Source organism: Procambarus clarkii, chromosome 48 (genome assembly GCF_040958095.1).
Source record: "Procambarus clarkii isolate CNS0578487 chromosome 48, FALCON_Pclarkii_2.0, whole genome shotgun sequence".
In the NCBI taxonomy this organism is placed as follows: Eukaryota; Metazoa; Arthropoda; class Malacostraca; order Decapoda; family Cambaridae; genus Procambarus; species Procambarus clarkii.
The window spans coordinates 34319015-34345317 of NC_091197.1; the positions used below are offsets into that span (position 1 = coordinate 34319015).

The 26303-nt window shown below is 46.4% G+C and overlaps 1 protein-coding gene across 2 annotated transcripts in view; it reads left to right on the forward strand.

The window, feature by feature from the left end:
* LOC123764830 (mitochondrial inner membrane protease ATP23 homolog) overlaps nucleotides 1-25918 on the forward strand; it is a 30094-nt gene extending 4176 nt beyond the window's left edge. Inside the window, exons 2-6 of one of the 2 annotated variants that reach the window (XM_045753023.2) lie at nucleotides 10516-10655; nucleotides 13799-13844; nucleotides 17998-18079; nucleotides 18668-18892; nucleotides 25399-25918. In XM_045753023.2, the coding sequence (XP_045608979.1) occupies nucleotides 10516-10655; nucleotides 13799-13844; nucleotides 17998-18079; nucleotides 18668-18892; nucleotides 25399-25593 (688 nt within the window). In that variant the 3' untranslated portion in view covers nucleotides 25594-25918. The remainder of the gene's footprint in view (nucleotides 1-10515; nucleotides 10656-13798; nucleotides 13845-17997; nucleotides 18080-18667; nucleotides 18893-25398) is intronic. The other variant, XM_045753024.2, reaches the window with a different exon arrangement.
* The last annotated feature ends 385 nt before the right edge of the window (nucleotides 25919-26303 follow it).

A 26303-nucleotide genomic window follows, 5' to 3' on the forward strand; every position in this document is an offset into this window, starting at 1 on the left:
GCTAAGAGAACAAATGTGTAACAAAGACAGGAAAGGCAAAATTAAATTATGAAGTACTTACAGTAGGGTAGGCAAAAAAAATCCTGAAAGGTTCTTCTAAATATTCATCCATTCTGTCTCTACCATGCTGCTAGTTGGGTCAGTGACACCTACTACTCAGAGTCATGTGGGACTTGTTCTCCCATGTGCTCACGACCACCCTTTCCTCATTGGAAGTTCTGATGCCTCAAGTAGCTATCTCTTTACACCACAGGGCTTCTGTGTTGCAACAAGCTAGGTTGTGTGCTCGGTTGCAAGCCAACATTCTTGGACTGCTTGTGAGGCCTCACTGGTTGAAGGTCCTTGACCTGCTTGTGAGGCCTCACTGGATGAAGGCCCTTGGCTTGCTTGTGAGGCCTCACTGGTTGAAGGTCCTTGGCTTGCTTGTGAGACCTCACTGGTTGAAGGTCCTTGGCTTGCTTGTGAGGCCTCACTGGTTGAAGGTCCTTGGCTTGCTTGTGAGACCTCACTGGTTGAAGGTCCTTGGCTTGCTTGTGAGGCCTCACTGGTTGAAGGTCCTTGGCTTGCTTGTGAGGCCTCACTGGTTGAAGGTCCTTGACTTGCTTGTGAGGCCTTACTAGTTGAAGGTCCTTGGCCTGCTTGTGAGGCCTCACTGGTTGAAGGTCCTTGGCTTACTTGTGAGGCCTCACTGGTTGAAGGTCCTTGGCCTGCTTGTGAGGCCTCACTGGTTGAAGGTCCTTGGTTTGCTTGTGAGGCCTCACTGGTTGAAGGTCCTTGGCCTGCTTGTGAGGCCTCACTGGTTGAAGGTCCTTGGCTTACTTGTGAGGCCTCACTGGTTGAAGGTCCTTGGCCTGCTTGTGAGGCCTCACTGGTTGAAGGTCCTTGGTTTGCTTGTGAGGCCTCACTGGTTGAAGGTCCTTGGCTTACTTGTGAGGCCTCACTGAACCTGTCCCAAGTCCAGCTCATTCTCGAACTGGACACTTAGATGATTTTCCTGGACCTCAAGGGCACTTATTGGCATGTTCCTATCTATCCAGGGTTTTGGGATTGGTTAGGTTTCATTGTGGGGGGACAGGATTGCCACTTTTGGGCTTTCCTGTTTGGGCTGAATCTGGCACCTCACATTTTCATGCGGTTAACTTGGGTCGTGTTGACCTGTTTTCGTTTGTTTGGCCTTGAGGCATTGGCCTCCTGTGGCGACTGGTTGGTTTGGGCTCCCATCCAGTCTGCTTGTGTGTTAGCCAGTGATCTGGTTCTTTTCCAGCTTGCTGGGTTTGGGTTTCTGGTGAACTGACGTTTTTCACAGCGTCATGGCCGAGGCACCTTCATTGAAGACGTTTTCACGGACCCCTCAGCCGTCGGTTGGATGCTTTGTGACCAGCTCTCACCACGCTGGCCAAGGTTGCTGGCACCCTCCCCTTCATCGGGCGCACAGTACAGTGCAGGAGTTGTGGCGGTGTGGCAGGTGCTGCGGAGGGTTTGGATTCCCCAAGGCTCTGCGACGCGGGTCCATTTGGACTGTTTCCGCGTGGTTCATTGTCTCTACCAGGGGGTGGAGGGAGGGTTCCCTTTATTCTGTGGCTCTGCTCTTTAGAGCTGGTTTCTTTGGGTAGCTCATCAGCCGAGTTCTCAGGGTTTGCATCTCCACTCTATTCACGTTCAGGGAGTGTCCAACATCTTGCTTCATTCCCTTTCCACGGATTAGGCTGTCGATGCCAACTTCTTCCTCTGACTTTGCCGGATGTTCAAGTGTCCAGACGTAAACTTCTATGTGTCGGCCTGGTCTCAGAGTCTGCATCTTTACGCAGCGCCATTCTCTGATTGCGAAGCCCTCATGAAAGGCGTCTTTTGGCTGGACTGTCTTTGGACTAACAGTCTTCCTGCGGTCTTTTTCTCACTGACAATATGAAGTTCTTGGCGGTCTTTTTCACTATTTTCTCTCTCTGCATCATTTTCTTTTCATTTCTAACCGGATTGTTTTGTCCTTGACTTTTTCCTGATAGGCGTCTTATGCCGTACGCTGTTGCTTCTTATCGTGCAGGGTTGGCAGAGCCACTTCAGCTTGCATTCGAGGTTCACATTCTTTGGCCCTGCTCCGCAAGCTTTCTCACACATTGTTTCTCCTCAGGCCTTCTCTTGTGCTGTCTGAGCTTACCTGGTCCTTGGCCTGGGTTCTTTCTTTTCTCTCTTCAGCTAGTTTAATGATGACCCCTTCAGTCCAGGATTGCTTTTGGAAAGCTTTGTTTTTGCTTTCCTTGGCCTCTGGGTGTTGGGTGGGTGAGCTTCATGCTCTTCTCCAGTGCCGGGGGTTTTGTTCTTTTGGTCCTTGTGTTCATTTTTGATAGGTTGTGGCCGGCTCCTTTTCTGGCGAAGAAGGAGTCAATGGGCTTCCAGAAGGGTTCTTTAGTGATTGACACTTGACTGGTTTGGCCGGGGGTGCGTCATGCGGTGTGTCTGGCTTTATGCTGCTACTTTCGGGCCACCGGTTCTGCTTTGGTGGACTCATGGGTTGATCCGGTTTCCCTAGTTCCCTGTTCCAGGTTTCATGTGTCTCCAGTTGTCCGCAGTGTCATTCCGGCTAGCCAGACTGCTGTCTACCCTTGTACTTGTGAGGTTCGGAGGTACACTTCTCTGTCGGCCGTTCTTGATCGTATGTCTTGGGCCGATATTCGGGCATGGGGGTTTTGGCAATCTAACTGGGTCTTGGCTGGTGGGTGTCTGGTTCACATCCCTGGTCCTCTGCAGCCTTGTGTAAGCTGTGGGGGCATGTGTCGCGGCCTTTAGTCTCACCTTCGACTTGATACCTGCGGTGCTGTCACCTCCCTGGTAAGTACCCTGTTTTGTCATTCTCTGTTGGTTGTTAGCTTCAGGTTGCCGATGGGGCTTTCCCCAGAAAACCAGCGTTGAATGTAATAAAACGTGACAATTTCTGGGTGAGCCTCAGAGGTTCCCTGAGACCTTCCCTCAGGTCGGCTTTTTTTATCATTTTCGAATTGACTGGTGTCAGTCCAGCTGAGCTGGGCCGGCTTCCTCCTTCCCACAGAGAGGGAGGGAGGGGGGGTGGAGCTAACTTGTTGTTACGGCCCTCTCGGGTCGCAACAGGATTCGTACTCTGATGTCGTTAGAGGAAGTTGTATCCGGCCCCAAGCCAGTAGTGGCTTTCAAGGGATGAGATCCGTGACGCAAATAAAATAAAAGGGGAAGGGAAATATAGCTAAGAACTTAAGATTATAATTGTTCCCATCACCAATAAATAATATAAGATTACACAGGGGGAGGGGTATTAACACTGCACAAGGGAATTATTTACACAATTGTCTTCTCCTGAAGACTCTGGATCCAAACTCTCGGTGCCAAGTCCTCGGTGCTTTCGTGGTCTCTTGACGAATCTTTCGACCAAGCTGAGTCTACCCCAAACACAGGCTAGCCAAGACACAGGTCCACTGGGGGCACCGCCGTGGAGGCTGTTAACCACAAGTCCAGCAGGTCTGCTGGCAGGTTCCGGATCAGCAACGCTGGTCAGGCCACTCCACGAGCGATACTAAGGTAGCGCCCTAGTCAGGAGCCTCGTGTGATACCACAAATCACTCTCCTGTCCTCAATACCCCAGTGGATAATCGTCTCCAGCAGTCGGTCCCGGGTACGACGATCCTTCACTGCCGCTTCACAGGCAGGGTAACACCACAGTGTTCATCCGGGAGGCGACTCACGGCTGCTATAGCAAAGCACAAGGTATGGGGACGGCTGCCTTGGGTAGACTGACTCGACTTCCATCACAGCAGTCCCAGGTCGACTCTGTAAGCAGACACGTCATCAATAACAGGGACACTAAAACACCTCACTTACAGGCTCAGACACAAACGCCCGACATATCCACTCCATAGATGGCGTTGTAGTCTGAGCACCACCTCACCAGAGGTCAGCAGCGGCGGTGTTGTGAGCTGAACCGGACTGGAAACTGGCCCTTGTGGCCAGTACACCTTGTCCTCACCAGGTGTCGTCGTCCATTTGGTGGGGGTTTCGGGAGCTGACCCACAGATGGCGCGGTCGTCACTGCTCCGTGCTCGGACGCTGGATCCGGGTTCGTAACACTTGTGGGGGTCTGGTTTGACGAAGTTTTGGTTGTTTTATTGTTAGGGGAGTTCTTGACATTTTGAGGGTTACGGTCTCTTTCTGGGGGGGAGCCCCTACGGTTCCCTGGAGCTATCCATGGCTGATATGGATACCCTAACTATTTTGCATCAGTCGATGTGGGTGAAGTTCTAGGCCTACCGGGGACCACAAGCCAGAACCTGGCCCCCTCAGAGAAGCACGGGGAGCAATGGCCCATAGAAATGCGAAATGCACATGTGATTTGGAGCATTCTATATCTGCCATCGACCGGGACAGGCACCCAGAAAGGTAAGCGCCACAAAACAAACCCCTATTCTGGTTAACAACAAAAATCGACAAACGAGTGGACAGAACTCCCCCAGGAAAACGAACTAACAAGCATGACGTCACACGAGCTGCGCCGCATGTCTGCGCAGCTCCCCCCTCTCCGGGAGGGGGAAGGGGGAGCCCCAGACCCCCGCGCCGGCGATCCCCGCCCCAGTTCTTCGGCTGATGGGATAATGCACGGTCGTGTGGCTCCAGCTCCAGTCTTGTCTCAGTGCTGTGACTTGTTTGCAGTGCTGCTCTTACGGTGGTCGTGTGAGCTGGGAGTAGTATTCTCAGGTACTCGGGCTGCATGTGCTTAGGGTCCCCTTCCCTGAGTGCCCTGTAAGTACCGCCCTTGGGGCTTGGGGTTGCCTTCCATAAGTCACCTTGGGTCTACCTCTGTTGGCTTTTCGCTGCTTGGCGTGTGGCCGCCCCGAGGGTTTGGGGGTTTTGCTCCCTTGTTTCCCTTGGGGTAAGTGGTAGTTTCCTTGCGTCCCCTCTCGCTTTGTGCGAGTTGAGGGTTTCTCTGTCCCCTTGTCTCAGGGTGACTCTCCTTGTTTTTGCCTCCGTCATGCTGCCTGTTGGGTCAGTGACACATTCGACCCTTGAGTCCTGCGAGCTTTGTTGCTTGTTCGTGACTCCATTCACCCAGTTTGCTGATGAATTCCCGTGGGTGCAGGCAGCTCGCGCGTTGCAGGGTAGGATGTTGCAACGCGCTCTGGTTTGTCGCTTCCCCGGATGCCCCGATGCTGCCCCGCTTGTGTAGGGACCCAGACTTGGGGGTTTTGGTCGCTTCGGCTTTGGTTCTTCCACGCCCCCCTTGTTTTTCCCCTTCCTGCTTCCGGCCCCTACGCATCTGCAGGCTTCGGGGTCGGGGCGGGGTTAGAGGTTCTGAGACTTGGGTAGTTTCGGGGGTTGCCCCATCCGGGGTAGCTGCAGAGGCATTCGAGTCTGTTCCTCCGGCCGATGCTCCGGGGTCTGACCAGTGGGCCCCCTTCTCTTTCAGCTCTCTCGGCTGCCCCGGCTTTATCTTGTGGGGCTGGGGCTTTGGAGGTCGACTTGGCCCCGGGGCCTGGTGCAGAGGCTCCTGGGGTTGGGGAGGAGCGGCCTTGGGGGCCTTGGGCTCCATTGCACCCCGCCTGGATTTCAGTCCTTCTGAGCGGGGCTTACTGTTACGAGGAGTGGGGTTTTCTTTCCCCCCTCTGCGTACGATTTGGGCTTGGGTTATGCTCCTGCCCGGGTTCGGTTCCGTGTCCCTGTGGTTTCTTCGGTTCCGTCTTCAGGAGGTTTTCGGCTAACCGCATCCCTTCGCCAGCGGTGCGGTTGGCCTTTGCGGCTTACCCCCTGCGTGTCCTGGAGTTTGCCTCCATACTAGTTCCTTCTGTTCTGGACAGGTTGGGCTCCTTGTAGCCGTTCGGGCTCCTTGTAGCCGGTTGGGCTACTTCTCGCCTTGTTGGGCTACTTCTCGCCTTGTTGGGCTACTTCTTGCCTTGTTGGGCTACTTCTCGCCTTGTTGGGCTACTTCTCGCCTTGTTGGGCTACTTCTCGCCTGGTTGGGCTCCTTCTCACCTGGTTGGGCTCCTTCTCGCCTGGTTGGGCTCCTTCTCACCTTGTTGGGCTACTTCTCGCTTTATTGGGCTACTTCTTGCCTTCTTCTCGCTTTATTGGGCTACTTCTCGCCTTGTTGGGCTACTTCGCGCCTGGTTGGGCTACTTCTCGCCTGGTTGGGCTATTTCTCGCCTGGTTGGGCTATTTCTCGCCTTGTTGGGCTACTTTCTTTCGCGTCCTGCGCATGCACTGTGGGAGTTTGTTTTGGTTCCAGGCGGTGTGCACACATGTTCTGCTTCCATTTCTCTCGAGGGGCTTCGCCTCTCGCTCTTTTCTTAATCCAATCCGTGCCCCGTTGCTTTGGGGGTGTTCTGGATTGCCACTGTGGGGAAATCATGAGGTTTTTCCCTGCATTCTCGGGTGGGGAGCCTCCTTCGCTGCTCCCCTCCTCTCCAGCATGGGCGCACTGGCCGCCTCCGGCGGATACGGACTCGAACGCATGCGTCATGGCCCTTCAGAGCCTATGTTCTGCAGGTGAGTTGGAGCGGTTTTGGCGTCTCCTTCGTCCTGACGCTGTTTTTGTTTTTGGGAGTAGGAATGGGTGTACATACATCCTTGAGAACGTGGACCGTATCACCCGAGGTGCCTACTGCAGGGCTATTAGCCCATACTGGGCAGCTCTTGTTCTCTCCACCTGATTCCTTCCTTGGTTCACGGGTGTCTGCGGGTGGCCTCTTGTCCCTTCCAAGGCGGTTCCTGCCTGTGCTCCTCCTGCCCCTCTCCTATGCTTGTCTAACCTTGCTTGAGTTCGGGGCTCCGCCTCCACCTTGTTCCGCAGTGCAACGGTGGGGGTGCCTGTTTGGTAGTACGTTTTCCTGTGTCGGAGGTTTTGTGTTTGCCTCCTTGTGCTTGCAGGTTGGGTTCTGGCTCTTTGTTTCCGTCTCTCCCCTGTCGTTTGCCTGTCGGGCGGATTCTGTGCTTCTTGGGCACTCTCATCTCTGCTCTTGGGGCTGTGTATGGGGTCAGCCCATGTTGGGCTGCCTACTGTGTTCCTTTGATTGCCTGTTACACTGCACACGTTTCTTCTACCGTCCCTGTGGCTCAGTTGGGTGCTCGGTTTCCGCCTGTGTCCCCTTGTGTGTCACTCGTGTACGATTTATCTATCTTCTCTGTTGCTTCCTCTGGGAGTGTGGTGACGTTTTGCTGCGGTTTTGGTACTGCAGCTGCGTGTCTGGGTTGGTTGTGGCGTTATGTTCGGCCCTTCCGTGCTCCCTCTGGGGCTCTCCTTCCTTGCTGGTCTTGCTGTGCCGGGCCTGGTTTTTCCATGTTCCTTGGGTTCTCTGTCTTGTCCTCGCCTCATTGTGCTCGCTGAGGATGAGCTTGGGGTCTTCGTCTCGCCCCTTGCCTATCCTCCGGTTTCGGTTCAAGTTCCAAAGCCTAGTGGGCTCCCTTCCTTCGTGTTTTTCACGGCTGCCCCGGGGTTTTTCTTGACGCTGGGGCTTTGTGGGGACAGCTCAGCCCCGGGGCCTGCAGGGTGGGTTCCCGGGGCTGGGGTGGGGCTCACGTGCGGGGCCTCAGGCCCGTTGGTCCCTGCCGGGGTGTTTCTACCCCTCTGGGGGGGGACTAGCAGTTTTGTGGTGTGGGGTTTTCCGTTCCCCCTCTCCGCACGTGCTTTGTGGGCGTCGGCCCCTCCCTGGGCTCGGTTCCTTGTCCATTGTGCCCGTTTTCTGGTGCGTCTGTCGTCATTCGGTTGGGCTTCTCTCCGGGCCTTTCTAGGGCTTGTGGGTCCTCTTCCCGGCAGCTTCTGGGTGTTGGCCTTTTTGTTCTTTTGTGAATATCTCTTCTCTTCACACTGTCTCGGCGCTACTAGTTTTCCTGGGAGCGATTTTGCTCCTCTTAATGAGTCTTTTCGCTCCTGCCCTTCTGCGGGATGTTGGTGCGGGGCGGCTCCTTATGCGAGTTCCTTCCCTGTCAGCTGCACTTGTGGAGGTGGACTTGCACACTTGTGGCGTTTTTGTTTTGGTCCTGCGTTTTCTTTTCCCTCCTGGGGGTGTCATAGGATTGGCTTGCGGAGGTTGTAGAGGCGCTTGGGGCCGTTCCTGGGTCTGGCACCTTGGTTTCTGCTGCTAGCCTTCGGTATCGATATTCCTTCTGCGCCTTTGCGCAGGTTGTATCGTGCGTTGTTACACCTCCGGCCTGCTTATGCACTGCCTATGTCGTCCTGGTCTTTGAACAGGGTGCTCTCCTGTTTTTCTTCTCCTTGGTTGTGGCTCGTTGGGGTCAGGTTTGCTTTGCCTCGGTTTTCTTTTTGTGTTGGCATTCGCCTCTGGGGGTCGTGTGGCAGAGCTTCTTGCTCTTCTTAGGCGCAGTGTTTTTGGCTCCTATGGTCGTGATCATAGGTTTCTTCGTCTGCGGCTGTTCTCCCTTTTTTCTTGCGAATGATATACCTTGGGTTGTTGTCTCAACTTCGTGTTGAGGAGTGATTCACCGACCGCCTCCCGGGTATGTCCCCTTGTTTTCTTAGGTAGTCTTTGGTGAGGCAGCTCCGGGGAGCTGTAGGGGCTCCCCCCAGAAAACCAGCGTTGAATGTAATGAAACGCCATTTTCTGGGTGAGTCCCGGAGGCTCCCCGGCACCCTCCCGCCCTCCGGTCGGCGGATTTTTTTCGCGGTTTTGATATCCAGCCTCAGAACTGGGGCGGGGATCACCGGCGCGGGGGTCTGGGGCTCCCCCTTCCCCTTCCCGGGGAGGGGGGAGTTGCGCAGACATGCAGCGCGGCTCGTGTGACGTCATGCTTGTTAGTTCGTTTTCCTGGGGGAGTTCTGTCCACTCGTTTGTCGATTTTTGTTGTTAACCAGAATAGGGGTTTGTTTTGTGGCGCTTACCTTTTTGGGTGCCTGTCCCGGTCGATGGCAGATATAGAATGCTCCAAATCACATGTGCATTTCTATGGGCCATTGCTCCCCGTGCCTCTCTGAGAGGGCCAGGTTCTGGTTCGTGGTCCCCGGTAGGCCTAGAACTCCACCCACATCGACTGATGCAAAATAGTTAGGGTATCCATATCAGCCATGGATTGCTCCGGGGAGCCCCCGGGACTCGCCCAGAAAATGGCGTTTCATTACATTCAACGCTGGTTTTTTCAATCAGCAGTTGTCTGTTTTGATACGCTTACCTTTCTGGGTGCTTCCCTGGATGATGGGAAATATGATATCGTTTCAATGTAAAGAGTTTGTGGGCCATCACTCCCTGGGCCTTTCTGAGGGAACCAGGTTCTGGCTTGTCGTCTCCGGTAGACAGAAAGAATTCTGTGAGTGATAACACTTAAAAGTAGAATGGCACCTAATCAGTATGATTGCTTCAGGAAGCCTCCGGGGCTCACCCAGAAATTGGCATTTCATTACATTCAACACTGGTTTTTTCATGTTTTGCATGCTGGTGGAGTGTAGGACTAAATGATTACCAGTTAATCACCTTGATTACAAATATTATGTGATATTGTCAACTTCTTGTGTATTGGCCATCATTATTTAATTTACCTTTAGGTGTTTTTTCACCAGCATGGCAACGTCTTCACCTTTCCTAATTTTTCTGTCCCATCTCTAGATTGAGTATTCCCTTTGGGAATACGACCTCATTTTAAATATTAACTTTGAGTTTCGTCTCCGTTAGTGCAATAATGTTTGGCATCTTCAGCTGTATTATATCGTGTAATTTTAGTATTTTTTATGTCAGTCCATCTATGTTAGTACAGTACAGTATTGTATATACACTTTCCAGGAACATGTTCCCTCTTCTCTTGTTCTTTACTTCCCCTTTCCTCCCCTCTCTAGTGATTTTGTTGGTTTGCCTTTTTGTACCAATTCACAAGCTGGCCTACCCCCTATCACCTTGTAGAAAAAATAATTGATTTCTTCTTCGTTCTTAATCTGATTTAGACATTTTTCTTCCACAAGGTTCAGTTTCGGCTTCTCTCTCACTTCCTTTGAAAGATCTTGTCATAATGACCATAATTTTTCCTGATCAATTTGTCCGAACAAAATTCCTCATCACTTTGTCTGAATTCCTAATAAATTTAAATTTCATTTCCTGAATACTACAGTACTTCAATCTATTTAGCTCCGTTTAGGGTGACCCTAAAGGGTCAATCTTTCCCTTTTTTGTACCTGTCAATTCTCCTGTAGTCACAGACATTATCTCTGGCTGTAAGGCCTTCCACTAGTCTGTGTTGCCTCACTTCCTTTCTGGGTGCTTTCCCAATGTGGGTGATTGGAACAAACCCCAGCTCTGCCCCTTACTGTGGAAGGCCAAGTTCTGGCTCTGGTCCCCAGTATGCTAAACAGGACTCCTATGACTAATGAGTAATGAGGCCCAGTAGTGGGACGTCATCTTTGCCAGATAGCTTCAGGGAGCCACCAGAAACACATATTTCATTACATTGTAACACTAGTTTTTATATTTTTGGTATATCTTGCATCTTCCAATAAATACTAGAAATTGTATTTTATATTTGGCTTATGACTATGAATATAAAACCTGAGCTCTGTTACAGATGGGGTTTTGACCTTTATCCTGAGCGTCGAGGAGCCAAATATAAGCCATCCCTGACCAAAATTGCTCTACTAGGAGAAGGCAGAGAGAATATTGACAAACTGAAGTGTGAACAAAATGTATGGGGATGTATACAGAAAAGTGAGTATAGTGCATATTTTCGCAGTTAAACCTTAACCACTGAACTGCGCAACGCGACTGCATGAGATCAATGGGGGATACACAATGCACCTCCGGAATCTTATATTTTTAGTGTATGATTCAAAACTCCCACGGCTACATCGGGTTCACATCAGCTTCCTCAGGGCTTTTGTAAACAGACGCCATTTAAAAAAAAATCGTTGGCAACATTCCCCGGTGTGAGAGCCTCAGTACTGAGTGAGCCACCAAGGCTGGCACACGCAGCATGAACTCACAGAACTGCTGTTCAGCTTGTGACCACAGCATCGCCTAATAATGTCAAAATATATATATACCTGGTATTATGGTATTATTTAGCCATGATAGTATCACAGAAGAGCCTGAGTGTGATAATGATTGTGTACAATGTCCATATATCAGTGAATCAATGCTGTTTATAATGTTCACAGTGCTAGCCACAGCACCACAGCATTATTTCGTCATCTAGGAATCTTCAAACGACTTCATATGTTGCTGCTGTTATATAAAATGGTGGGCTTGCTATGGGGAAACTAGTACTATTCAGGGGTAAGGTCAGTCAGAATAAAGATGTATCTATTTGGGGAGATCAGTAAGGCCCGGCCCCCATGGAAACTAGAAGTAGTGCTGACTACTTGGCTACACAACAAGGTCAGTCTAGGGAATGATCAAGATCTCCTACACAGGAAGAACGATACTCTTATAATTCATGTACTTATTTATTAACCCCTTAACAGCCCCCCATATACATTCACACCAATAACAATAATAATAATAACTTTACCACACTACCTTACGTTAAAAGCCTTGGTCCACATAAGCAGGATACAAGGTTTTACACTGAACACAAGCTAGGGTAAAGCTCTACTATTGAATAACTTGAAGTTAGAGTCAGCTTAGGGTAGGGGACCACGTGGTTCCAATGGGACCCCCCTTTAGAGTAACTAGTAATATAAACTCTAAAAACACCTACTACACACAAAATATACTACTCTACACCTAGAACATGAGTATGCCAGAGATTGAATAATGTACTCAGTATATACTTATCTTGAACAAGACACAGAAATAAGGAAACGAAGAGGAAGGGTAGGAGGATCCTGTCCACACCACGCCAGCTCAGAAAAAGATGGAGTCTCAGTCTCCTTCCCCCCCAGCTGGCTCGCTGCCTGCAGACTGCTCAACTAATCGTACTGCAGCCCTATACCAAGTTTACTCAGGTTTACTTTACAAATGATTAGAAAGTATTAGTAAACATAGTTGGTGCCTATGTTATTATTTAATAATCAACCCCCAGCTCAGTCTTTAAATGCTCTTTGAGAAACAAGAATAGTCTTACGTCTGGCAGGGAAGATACAAACAAAGACACATCGAGTTGCGTTTTGCTACTCTAACGTAGCTTATTTAGTTCAATTTTGACCTCTGGTTTCCACTGAAGAACCCAGGGTCGTAACAGTTGCTTTACAAAATAAACGTGTGGTCAATTATTCATTTACAGGATTTAGTGACCAAGATTGTGATAATAACAGGATTGTGGTGATAATTAGTGCTGTGCATAGTATTGTGGGAGGAGGAAGTTTGGTGAGGGAGGGAAGGAGGGAGGTTATGGAGGTAGCGTCACTGTGTGTGGCAGCCTCTCTTGTTTTGCTCACTATACTAGCTTAATGGTTCACTATGGTGAACACAAATGTAGATGGGTATATGCAATGTGTGTATATAGTGTAATAACAGCAACAGGAGTATGTCGGGAGGAACCATTTTGGTGAGGGAGGTGGCCTCATACTCGGTGTCGTCTGCTGGCTGCTGTGTGATTTCTCATGCAGTGTATTCACCTAGTTGTATTCACCTAGTTGTGGTTGCGGGGGTTGAGCTCTGCTCTTTCGGTCCACCTCTCAACTGTCAATCAACTGTTACTAACTACTAATTTTTGTTGTTGTTGTTTTTTCCACACCACACACACACCCCAGGAAGCAGCCCGTGACAGCTGACTAACTCCCAGGTACCTATTTACTGCTAGGTAACAGGGGCATTAGGGTGAAAGAAACTCTGCCCATTGTTTATCGCCGGCATCCGGGATAGATCCCGGGACCACAGGATCATGCGTCCACGCGTTATATTTGAGACACATATAACACAGTTTCTTGTGACAGTACTGATGTTCTACTGCCATAATATTGTGTATTTGTTCTTTATACATAGGATTGGCAAGAAAAAACAAAACAAATGTATATGGAAATGTAAGTACAAATTTAACAAAAAAATATTTGTGGCAACTCGCGCATGTTGAAGCTGGCGGGCGACTGGCTTCGGGAGTCTATGTCATGGGCGACCACCAAATCGTGACGTCACACGCCATTTTCCGAACCCCATTGCGGCCAAAATAATTACAATTTCAATTTTTTTTTTACATATCTGTGATCAGGAAAGTGTATTTAACATTTTCAAAAACAAAAAGAATTTTTTCCCGAGAATTTATTTCCTGTGCACAGGGGGGGGGGGGGGGAAGAGGGGGGGTTGCCATATTTGGAAGGCTGCAGCACAGTGGTTAATCCTAATTAATCCCCGAATACGACCCGCAAAATCGTTTAACAATCGGTTACCCATTCACTGCTGGGTGAACAGGGGCTTACAGTTAAGGAGTGGCACCTAATGAATTCTCCCAGGCCAAATCGCTCGTGAAGTACGGGGCGAGTGTGTTACCACTGTGCCATGGAGACTTTGAAGTTGCTGGTTTCAGGAATTCCACTTTGTCAATTTGGTAGATTCCTGTTATTGTTTTGTAAATGGTGATCATAGCACATCTTTTTCTTTTGTTTTCTAACGTTGGCATATTTATTACCTCTAGTTTGTGAAGGTGTTTTGTATACTTATTTCAAGTCGTGTGAAAGAGTCTTTCATACGACTTGATAATAATCCAGGACAGATCTAAACGTTGTCGTTTCTTCATCTTCATCTTCTGATGTGGGGCTTAGTCATCATATCATCAGTCACATGTTCGTGATTCGTCATCTGCATTTTAACACTTTATTTGTTCATCTTTATTTCTACTTGTGTATATGTATGTTAAGATTAATTATCAATGTCCTTCTGTAATGCAATATAATTGAAGTTAATAAAATTTACAGGTCCTTTAGTGAAGTTGATGTTGGCAGCTTTGAAGTCCTCTGGTTGGTAAGTGTCATTGTCCTCCCTTCCTTATATAAGTAACTCCTGTCTTTTCACTCTACTGGATTGATTTCTGTAATCATTTGGATCTGTGGGTGTGTGTTGCTTTGACCATTGTGCCATTTCACATTTCTTCGCACACGCTCACAACCTCATTCTGGAGACATTCATGTATCAACACGTCAAGCAGGCCACCATCAATCAGGCAGGTTTTCGATCTGGAAGGATCGTTACATGGATCATAAGTTCATTATCGTAAGTTCACGATCATAAATTCATTACACAGGATCTGAAAGATCTGGTGTAATGAACTTACTCAGTTTCTATGATTGAGCCACAGAGATTTTACAAGAGATGGTTGGGTTGACTGCATCTATCTGGACCTAAAAAAGGCTTTTGACAGAGTTCTATATATGAGGTTATTCTGGAAGCTGGAACATATTGTAGAAGTGACAGGAAGGGTCAAACATGGATGAAAATTTTCTAACAGAAAAATGAGGGCAGTAATCAGATGTAATATATCAGACTGGAGAAATGTCACGAGTTGTGTACCACAGGGTTCAGTTCTTACACCGGTAATGTTCATTGTCTACATAAATGATCTACCAGATGGAATACAGAATTATATGAACATGTTTGCTAAGATAATAAGGAGGATAAGAAACTTAGATGATTGTCATGCCCTTCAAGAAGACCTGGACAAAATAAGTGTATCTTGGGAAATAGAATTTAATGGGAATAAATACCATTTTATGGAATGTGGAATAGGAGAACATAGACCCCACACAGCCTATAAATTATGTGAGAAATCTTTAATGAATTCTGATAAAGAAAGAGATCTAGGGGTGGTTCTAGATAGAAAACTATCGCCTGAGGACCACATAAAGAACATCGTGCGAGGAGCCTATGCTGCTCTTTCAAACTTCAGAATTGCTTTTAAATACGTGGATGGGGAAATACTAAAGAAATTGTTCACGACTTTTGTTACACCAAAGCTGGAATATGCAGTGGTTGTGTGTTGCCAATATCTTAAGAAGCACATGAACAAACTGGAAAAGGTGCAAAGGCATGTTACTTAATGGCTCCCAGAACTGAAGGATAAGAGCTATGAGGAGAGGTTAGAGGCATTAAATATGCCGAAACTAGAATTATAGAAGAAAAAGAGGTGATATGATCACTACATAGAAAATAACAGGAATTGATAAAATTGATAGGAAGGAATTCCTGAGACCCGGAACTTCAAAACAAGAGGTCATAGATTTAAACTAACTAAACAAAGCTGCTGAAGAAATTTAAGATAATTCACTTTTGTAAACATCGTGGTAGACGGTTGCAATAAGTTAGGTGAGAAGGTGGTGGAGGCCAAAATTGTCAGTAATTTCAAAGCATTATATGACAAAGAGTGCTGGGAAGACAGGACACCACGAGCGTGGCTCTCATCCTGTAACTACACTTAGGTAATTACAAGAATGATGGAAGGGGATGTTCTGTCAATACTGGATCTAATATTCACCAAGAAAGAAGAGGAGATACTTGACATCCAGTACCTTCCTTCCTTGGAAAAAAGAGTGATCATGTCCTGTTGGAAATTAAATATGCTTTGTGATATAATCTAGAAGAAAATGGGGACATTGAACCATTTTATAAACTTGATTTCAAGCGAGGAGACTATGGGGAACTTAGAAAATTCTTTAATGAATTTTATTGGACAGACTTGTTGCTAGGCAAGGAAGTAAATGAGATGTATGCCAAATTTTGCAAAATATATGATGAGGCACACAAACATTCATACCAAAACAGAGATACAGGACCAGAAAACAGGATTGGGTCAAGAGAAATTGAGAGGGCCAGAGAAGAAAAGACAAGAAAATGGGTTCAATATTGGAAGGGGCCTAACCCACAAACATACGAGCACTACAAGCAAGAAAGAAATAATTTCACAGCAGTGAGGAGAGAGGCAGAAAGGAACTTTGAGAAAGGTATAGCAGACAAATATAAAACTGACCCAGGCCTTTTCTAGAAATTCATTTCAAGCTACATGTAAAAGATAAAATCCAGAGATTGAGAACGGGGAACAGGACCCTACGAACCCGACTGTAGTACCGGGACCCTATGAACTCGACTGTAGTACCGAGACCCTTCGAACCTGACTGTGGTATCGGGACCCTACGAACCCAACTGTAGTAACGGGACCCTACGAACCCAACTGTAGTACCGGGACCCTACGAACCCGACTGTAGTACCGGGACCCTACGAACCTGACTGTAGTACTGGGACCCTACGAACCTGACTGTAGTACCGGGATCCTACGAACCCAACTGTAGTACTGGGACCCTACGAACCCAACTGTAGTACTGGGACCCTATGAACCCGACTGTAGTACCAGGATCCTACGAACCCGACTGTAGTACCGGGACCCTATGAACCCAACTGTAGTACTAGGACCCTACGAACCCAACTGTAGTACTGGGACCCTACGAACCCAACTGTAGTACTGGGACCCTACGAACCCAACTGTAGTACTGGGACCCTACGAACCCAACTGTAGTACTGGGACCCTACGAACCCAACTGTAATACTGGGACCCTACGAACCCAACTGTAGTACTGGGACCCTACGAACCCAACTGTAGTACTGGGACCCTACGAACCCAACTGTAGTACTGAGACCCTACGAACCCAACTGTAGTACCGGGACCCCCACGAACCCGACTGTAGTACTGGGACCTTACGAACCCAACTGTAGTACTGGGACCCTACGAACCCAACTGTAGTACTGGGACCCTACGAACCCAACTGTAGTACTGGGACCCTATGAACCCAACTGTAGTACTGGGACCCCCACGAACCCGACTGTAGTACTGGGACCTTACGAACCCAACTGTAGTACTGGGACCCTACGAACCCAACTTTAGTACCGGGACCCTACAAACCCAACTGGGGTACTGGGACCCTACAAACCCGACTGTTGTACTGGGACCCTACGAACCCGACTGTAGTACTGGGACCCAGATATATGGGGCTTAAATGGAGACTTTGAAGCTGTTCATAAAACTGAATCATTGTAAATCAGATGTTTGTGAGTCGAGGACCCCTGTTTCTTATATCATTTGGAACTAATTCATTCAGATATTCAAAGTAAAACATTTAAAAATGTTTGTCATTAATTTAAAAAAATTAAAGAAATTACGTATAAAATTTACCTTAAACGAAAGAGTGAAGACTGGAGGATCGCAATAATGATTGGACGAGTCTGAAAAATTGAAACTAAAACATGAGTTCCGGTGGCTCTCTGAAGCTATCTTGCCGAGATTGCTCCATGCAATATGGGTCAATATAGGTCACATCAGACACAGGGGGGGGGGGGTTTGTTTGTGTTATTGGGAACCAGAGCCCAAACTGGCCTTCCCTCACAGAGGTGCAGAGACCGAGTGACAAAAAAATCATGGTCACCATGGGCACCGTAAGTGCTGAGGTTCCGGGATCGATCCTTGGTGGAGGTGGAAACAAATGGGCAGAGTTACTTTCACCATGACGCATGTGTTCACCTAGCAATAAATAGGTACCTGGGAGTTAGACAGCTGCTACGGGCTGCTTCCTGGGAATGTGTAACAAAAAGGAGGCCTGGTCGAGGACGGGGCCGCTGGGACGCTAAGCCCCGAAATCATCTCAAGATAACCTCAAGAAGATAACCATTCCTGGGTGTGAAGGTCTCAGTACTGAGTGAGTAACCAAGGCTGGCACACGCAGCATGAGCTCACAGCACTGCTGTTCAATTTGTGACCACAGCATCGTTTAAAAATGACAAAATATATATGAAACTGCTATTATTTTGCAATGGTAGTATTATAAAAGAACAAGACTGTGATAAAGACTGTGTATAATGTTCAGATATCAGTGAACACAGTGCTGTTTATGATGTTCACAGCACTAGGCGGACAGCGACATCACTATACCTTGTTTGGCAGAGAACTCCCCTAATGGCCTAAAAGAGCTCCACAACTGATGGCATCTAGTAGCTTGGCACCGTATCAGAGATAGTAGCTTCATGGAGCCATAAGGCTCCTGGTAGTAAAAATTTACCTGTGAAAGGAGAACCAGTCTGAACATCAAATTATTTCTATCAATACTATCTAGTAACTTTGGTTTATAATTTTCAGTGAAGTGGATCTTGGACGCCACATATCCTGTGAGGTCTGTGACGTCACTGTTAATGGAGGCTATGATTCGGAGACCAACCAGGTACGTTCTTGTCGTTATCCCCTTCACAAGGTGAGAGGGATAGTTCTTGTTAGTCTTGTCTGTGAGTGAACAGAAGGTCCTTGTTACTCTTGTCTGTGTACAGTGTAAAGAATCTTTTTTCCTGTTTAGTTATGTGCTTCTTGAGCTATGGGCACCATACAACTACTGCATATTCCAATTTTGGTCTCACAAAAGTCATGAACAGTTTCTTTATTATTTCACCATCTGTATAATTAAAAACAAGTCTGAAGTTGGAAAGCAACACAAACGCTCCTCTCACAATGTTCTTATGTGCTCTGCTGGCGACAGCTTACTATCCAAAACCACCCCGAGGTCTTGTTCTTATTAGAGTTTTATACTTCCTTTCCACATAATTTGTAAGTTGTGTGTGGTCTATTTTCTCCGATTCCACATTCCACAACATGGCATTTACTCACGTTGAATTCTATTGAATGCACATTGAGTCTGTGTACATATGTGTAATCATTAATCAGTACTGTAGTTCATTTTCTGGATTATACTTTTACAGTTACTAATTTAGTAAATTAAAATTTGATCTGCAAAAATTTATCTTTTATCTTTTGCCAGGTTGTTATCTGCCAGAATGTGACCAGATCAGAAGGCATGATCCAGGGAGTTCTGACACACGAGTTGATCCACATGTTCGATTACTGCCGCAATAAACTAGACTTTAAGAATGTGGAACATTTAGCGTGCACCGAGATAAGAGCTGCCAATCTGGCTCACTGTTCCTTCCTCTCAGCTTGTGCACAGGGAGATGCATCACCATTCAAAATTGCTAAAGCTCACCAGGTAAGTTAGAGACTGTTGAATGCTTGGGGCAAATTTGTTATCAAGTTTTTCTGGAGGGGTTGAATGGTGGCTCTGTGAATCTAGGTCACTGAGATAGCTCCTTACACATGAGCCATATCAGACCAAGGAGTTGTGAAACGGCCACCAGAGACCAGAGCCAGAACCTGGCCCCCCTTCGCAGAGGCAGAGGAAGCCGGGTTATCTTCTTGAGGTTATCTTGAGACGATTTTGGGGCTTAGCGTTCCTGCGGCCCAGTCCTCGACCAGGCCTCCTCTTTGTTACACACCCCCAGGAAGCAGCCTGTAGCAGCTGTCTAAGTCCCAGGTACCTATTTATTGCTAGGTGAACAGGAGCATCAGGGTGAAAGAAACTCTGGCCATTTGTTTCCGTCGCCGGGGATCGAACCCGGAACCTTAGGACTATGAATCCCGAGCACTGTTCTTTGCCTTGAGCTGTCAGGCCCTTGGCATTGTTACAATTACCCTCACCAAAGGAAACTTCCATAAAGGAGACAAATTAACACTATTGGTCACCGGGCAGGCACGCAGTCAACTTGTAGGTCATGTACCTAGCGTGCGGTGACACCTAAATGTGTATACTCGTTTCAGCTTTCTCACCTTAATTCTCGTGCTACGTTGCTCGTTTTGGTATCATTGTGTTCCCAATTAAATTCCCTACAAGGGTGTACAGGCATACCTCAGAATGCGAGTTTAATCCGTTCCTGGAGACGCCTCGCCTTCCGAAAACTCGCATTCCGAAGTTAATTTCCCCATAAGAAATAAAGGGAAATGAATTAATCCGTTCCTGACTACCCCAAAAACCCCACATCAAACTAAATTTTTATACCTAATTTACCTAATTCATCTAAATAAACCTACAAAACTGTGTTCCAGTTATTACTTACCTTGCTGTCGAGTGCTGTAGGCGTATGGAAGATGGTGAGGAGGGGGGAGGAGGAGAGGAGTTATTGTTTGGAAGGGGAGTCCCCTTCCATAATCACATCAGGCAGTGAGGACCTTTCTGGTGTGCTCTCCCTGGGACGTTTAACCTGAGTGCCACTAGGTCCTGGTTGAGGCTCACTGCTCGATTTCCTCACCACAAATTTGTCCATGGAAGCTTGCTTTTCCCTTCTTCGCAAGCTCTCTCTGTAGTAAGGCATCACATTGTCATTGAAAAGATTAAGACAACGGCCTACTACAGGTTTGTCTGGGTGAGTATGTTCAATAGTTGTTTGAATCTCTTCCCACATCTGACACACCTTCTTAATTACTGCAGAAGGGACACTCGCTGGTGCTGTTGGTGCTGCTGCCACCTCCTCCTCCACTGCAGAATCATTCGCTGCTGTGTTGGCTTGCTGTTCCTGTTGAAGGGCTAGGAGTTCTTCGGTGGTCAGTTCTTCGTTGTGTTCTTCCACCAACTCCTCCACATCATCACCATCCAATTCCAAGCCCATTTGCTGGCCTAGACTAACAATTTCCTCAACAATAGGCGCATCATTTATAGGCTCAAACCCCTCAAAGTCTAGTTCTCTCACACCTTCAGGCCACAATTTTCTCCAGCCAGAGATCAGGGTTCTTTGAGTCACTTCTTGCCAGGCTTTGTCAACGAGTTTTAAAGCACTAAAAATGTTAAAATGCTCTCTCCAGAACTCTTTGAGGGTGAGGTTTGTGGCTTCAGTCACTTCAAAACATTTCCGGAAAAGTGCCCTTTCATACAGTTTCTTAAAATTCGCTATGATTTTCTGGTCCATAGGCTGAATTAGAGGAGTGGTGTTAGGAGGAAGGAATTTAACTGTGAGGAATTTATTGTATTGAGGCATCAAATCATCTTCCAAGCCTGGAGGATGAGCAGGAGCATTGTCAAGGAGAAGCACGGCTTTGAGTGGCAATTGTTTCTCCTGCAGATATTTTTCTATGGCAGGGCACACCACTTCATTCACCCACTCCGAAAAAATAAGCCTAGTGACCCATGCTTTTTTATTAGACTTCCACATCACAGACAAACGGGTTTTCTGCACATTATACTGTTTGAAAACCCTTGGATTTTCAGAATGATACACTAGCAAGGGTTTAATTTTCAAATCGCCACTCGCATTTGAACACAGCACAAGCGTAAACCTATCTTTCATAGGCTTGTGTCCAGGCAAGGATTTTTCCTCCTTGGTAATGTATGTCCTCTTAGGCATTCTTTTCCAAAACAGTCCTGTTTCGTCACAATTAAACACTTGTTGCGGTAGGTATCCCCCAGTCTCTGCAAACTCTTTAAATTCCTCAATAAATCGTCCAGCGGCTGGTTTGTCTGAGCTGGCTGCCTCCCCATGCCTTGTAACACTATGGATACCACTTCTCTTCCTAAATTTTTCAAACCAGCCCCTGCTTGCCTTAAACTCTTTCTTATCTGCATCACTCGTTGCAGGGGTCTTCTTTAGAAGGTCTTCGTGCAACACCCTGGCTTTCTCACAAATAATGGCCTCCGAAACACTATCACCCCTCAACTCCTTGTCGTGTATCCAAATTAATAACAACTTTTCCACTTCTTCAAGTATTTGTGGTCTTTGTGTCGTTAATGTTCTTACTCCTTTTGCCACATTAGCACTCATAATCTTATTTTTCTTCTTAAGTATAGTGCATATTGTTGATGTGGCTTTCTTGTACTGCCTACAAAGTTCAACAACACGTGTACCGTTCTCATGCTTACGAATGATCTCTTGTTTCTCCTCTATTGTCATCCTCACATGAGCTTTCTGGCCTTTATCCTTACCACTGGCTTTCTTGGGACTCATGGTGAGATATATAATAACAAATTGTATAGACAAATCACCAAAAATCCAACAAAACACTGAAAATCCACGACAAGAATTGATGTGGGGGTAGTCACTGAGCGCGAGGCAATGGTGAACTGAGGGGCAGCGGGGCAGAGGGGCGACGATCGCCGAACGACCACGCGCTAGGTCGGCTGTACGCGTATCAACAAACTCGCGTTCAAACTCGCCTCCCGAAGTAACCATCGCCTTCCAAGACAAATTTTTGGAGTAAATACACCTCGCCTTCCGAAAACCTCGCATACAGGGACAATCGCATTCCGAGGTACCACTGTATAACTATAATGTCCAAAAGCCTGGCGTGACTCCCAACAGCAAAGCTTAAAGTCGGCAAAAGTTACCCGTGAGCGCACAAAATCAGTAAAATGTGCATACTCGTTCCATTTTTCTCACCTTAATTCTCATGCTACGTTGCTCGTTTTGGTATAATTGTGTTCGCAATTAAATTCCCTACAGATGTGTATGAATATAATGTACAAAAGTTTGGAGTGCCTCCCCACAGAAAAGCCTAAAGTTACCCGTAAATGAGCACCAATTTGTACACTGCAACCTAATGTGTATACTTGTTCAGTTTGATAACATCAATTTTCATGTTACGTCTTTCATTTTGGTATCAAATTGTTCGCAATAAAAAGGCACGTATTTTAAAACTAGTCCCATAATAATAGAGCAATAACTGGAATTTTAACAAATATTTTAATTCTGGACACTCATCATCACAAAATTATTTATATCTTTCCAGTGTTCTGACATAAATTTTTGTGTTACATCTTTCATTTTGGTATCAAATTGTTTGCAATGTAATGGCGCACATTTTAAAACTAGTCCCAACATAATAGCATAATAAATAGAATTTTAACAAATATTTTAAAATTTTTACCAAAAGCCTATTTATAATCATATAAGTGTTCGGATATCAAGTTTCATGTTACATCTTTCATTTTGGTATCAAATTGTGCGCATTCTAAAGGTGCTTATTTTGATACTATCCCGAGGTCAAATGGATAAAAAATGAATTTTATACAAATATTTTTTGTAGTGGACGCAATTCCGGTCCAAAGTTACCGATAGTGTTAATACAGACAACTGTAAGGATCACAGATAGAAAAGAACTGAAATGGCAAATGACTCGATAAACAATTCACAAAGTACTGTTCAGTAACTAAGTGAAGCCCACATTAATTATGGCCGGCCCACCAAGAGGTAGCAGTCCCACATTATCCAACCCTCGTTCCTATCCTTGATGTTCCTGAGTATTGACCTCCTTGAGTCACCAGCTATAGCAAGTCCCAGTTTTTCAAAGAATGTAAGACCATCCTTTGGACTCTGTCCCATGGGGGCCATTTGCTTACATGTCATTCACTACATTAGTATTTGTTTCACGAGTGTGCGCTTCAAGTCTCACTTGTTGAGCAGACTTGGTCTTTCTTTGCCTTGAGCTGCATGTATTTAGTGCTACCCCCCCCCCCCCCCCCCCCGCCCTCACTAAGTACTTGTTTTGGTATTGACCCTGCTCTAACAGCATGCCTCTTCTGGTGAGTTCGAGAGTTCGCCCCTGTGAGGCCATATTTTTGTATAGGATGCCTAGCATTGGGTACTTCAAGGCTGTTCTACCCCAAGGCTGCTGCGTTTATCTTCAAGCTTGCATTTGCCGTCAATTCTTTTGCCGAGCATTCCTAGTGCTCGTCATACCGTCCTTCAAGACCTGGTCAGCCCTGTGGGTCTTCGACACAGCTTGCTATAGATCAACCTGCTGAACCCGTGCTTGCTACTTTTGAGTTTGACAGGTGTACTTACCTAGTTGTGCTTGCGGAGGTTGAGCTCTGGCTCTTTGATCCCACTTCTCAATTGTCAATCAACTGGTGTACAGATTCCTGAGCCTACTGGGCTCTATCATATCTACATTTGAAACTGTGTATGGAGTCAGCATCCACCACTTCGCTGCCTAATGCATTCCATCTGTTAACTACTCTGACACTGAAATGTTCTTTCTAAAATCCCTGTGGCTCATTTGGGTACTCTGTTTCCACCTGTGTCCCCTTGTTCACGTTCCACCTGTGTCCCCTTGTTCACGTTCCACCTGTGTCCTCTTGTTCGTATACCACCCGTGTATTGAGTAACCATCGGCCTTGCTGCATGATGATGGTCATTGTTGTTGTGAGGAGCCATGCTGCCTGTTTGCTGGGTGATATCTTCCATCCCAAGGCCTGCAACATTTGTGTTTGCTGGCTCTCTCTTTTTGCAGGGCTTGCTTCAATGCAGGAGGCTTGACAGGCAGCAACTGCTTGGCACACTCAATTTGTATGTATTTGTGGTTTGCAGTTTGGTGCTCAAGTGGATGCCATGGGGTGGAAGGGCTCTAGTGTTTAGAGACTCAGAGGGGTTGATGAATTCTACCTGCTCCAGATTTGTTCTCACCTAGATTTTATATTCAACTTGATCCTTAGCCCTCTTGTCCACCTTCCCTTTTCATCTGTTCTTTTCTGTGGGGATCCCCGTCGACTCCCTGAAGCTATCTGAACTGATATGTGCCATGTTAGTTTGGGGTCATCAGTCACAGGAGTCCTTATGCCTTCTGGAGACCATGAGTCATAATCTGGGCCCCCTCAGAGGCGCAGGGTGCAATGGCCTATGAGCACTTTACATTTAAAGTATGTCATAATTGCCATCGACCGGGGAAGGACTCAGAAAAGTAGGGGAATCAAAACAGACCACCGCCTGGTTAACCTGTGCAATCTACATCCAAAAAGATACCCTAGACAGAAATCAAACAAGCAACACTTCATGCAACTAGCACTTCATACAACTAACGAGCCATAATGGCAAGCAAGGCAGACATGAATAGCTTGTGCTTAAAGTTATTCATGTCTGCCACCACTAGGGAAGCACCTAGAATGTCAGCGAAACAAAACAGGCCACTGCATGGTTAGAACGAGACTTCGGCATCAAAACTGGGGTATAAAAAGAGTGAATGCCATTACTGTAGGCCCGAGTGTGGTCAGGTTAGCTAGAACACCCTGGTTGGGCCTCGGTTTGTCACCTCCAGAACTTCCCAGAGGACTCGGTAGAGTTCTGGGTTCGTTTACTTTTGTACCACCGTGGCCGAGTTAGTTAAGGCAGGCATCTGGGAATCACCCAGTTGCGAGTTCCAGTCAGTCCAGAGCCTCAAAATGATTTTTATTTATATATCATGCCACTGTGATATTGTATGAGTTTGCTTAAAATATGGTATATTTTTAGGGAAACGCTGCCATTTGTCTCTGACCAGGTGTTAAGGAGGAAGAGGGGTCATGCCACTGCCAGGCCGACTAAATTTATGTTGTTAACATTTTAACATTTGCATTCCAATAATAATAATACCTCCAGTCCATGGGAACTATACCTTGAGGTTACCTTGAAAGGATTTCGGGGCTTAGTGTCCCCGCAGCCCGGTCCTCGACCAGGCCCCATTGCTCATGCCTTGAAATAGGTATTAATATAAGCCTATTAAATATATAAGCCTTTTGTGTACAGGCACATTTTCTGAAACGGTGCAGTTTGAGAGCTTACAGTACTGCTAATTTATTCCTCACAGTGTTTTTATTATGGAGGACTGTTTAAGCTATTTCATATATTTCAAGATAGTTTATTAGCATTATATTGCACCCTTTATTTATACATCTGAATCATTTATATTTTCTTTTAGGAGTGTGTCAAGACAAAAGCTGCCTTGTCAGTGATGGCTGTACGGCAAGTGAGTGAAAAAGTGGCAAGAGAAGCGGTCGACAGAGTCTTTGATAGGTGTTACAATGACCTGGAGCCCATTGGCAGACGTATAAGAAGGAATTCTTTAGATATGCATAAGGCATATATGGATCGCTATGCTTTTGGGTATGATTAAGCTGTAGGCAAAATGATTATAAACAGGTGTATATATGTTAGTTCTCAAAAAATATCAAAGTATATTTGTCTGGTTGATGAATTCTCTTATTCTATTCATTATTTGGGTTGTAATATGATAGTACAGTATAACAGATTATGTACTATAATAGTATAACAGATTCATTTACTGTTATTTTAGTATACTGATCTATAAGGAACCCTCACTATCATACACAGTATAGGCCCGGCATGAAAGAGTTAGACATTTATGTATATACACTTTCTGTAATTTATATAGTTTTATATTGAAAACTATGTATATTAAAATAAGTTTTTTCAAATAACTTTTTCTTAATCCTCTATTACTCAGAATACATAAATATTATGGTACAGTATTCCACTGTGCAGTACATTACTGTCAGGTGTGACCCCATGCCTAACTATCTGAAATATCTTTGTACCTTTAAATTCATAATTTACTTTAAATGTTGTAGCTACAGTGGTTGGTTTCCATTCTGGCTTCTGATTGGCTCAGCATGTGAGTTTATAAGCCAATTAGCCTTCAAATTATGGAGAGAATTGACCAGATGAAGGTCAACTGAAGCCTTATGCTCAGCCAAGCAATGGTGCCTCTTGACCCTTCCATTAATTAGTTGCAAGACATTATGGTGCCTCTTGACCCTTCCATTACTTAGTTGCAAGACATTATGGTGCCTCTTGACCCTTCCA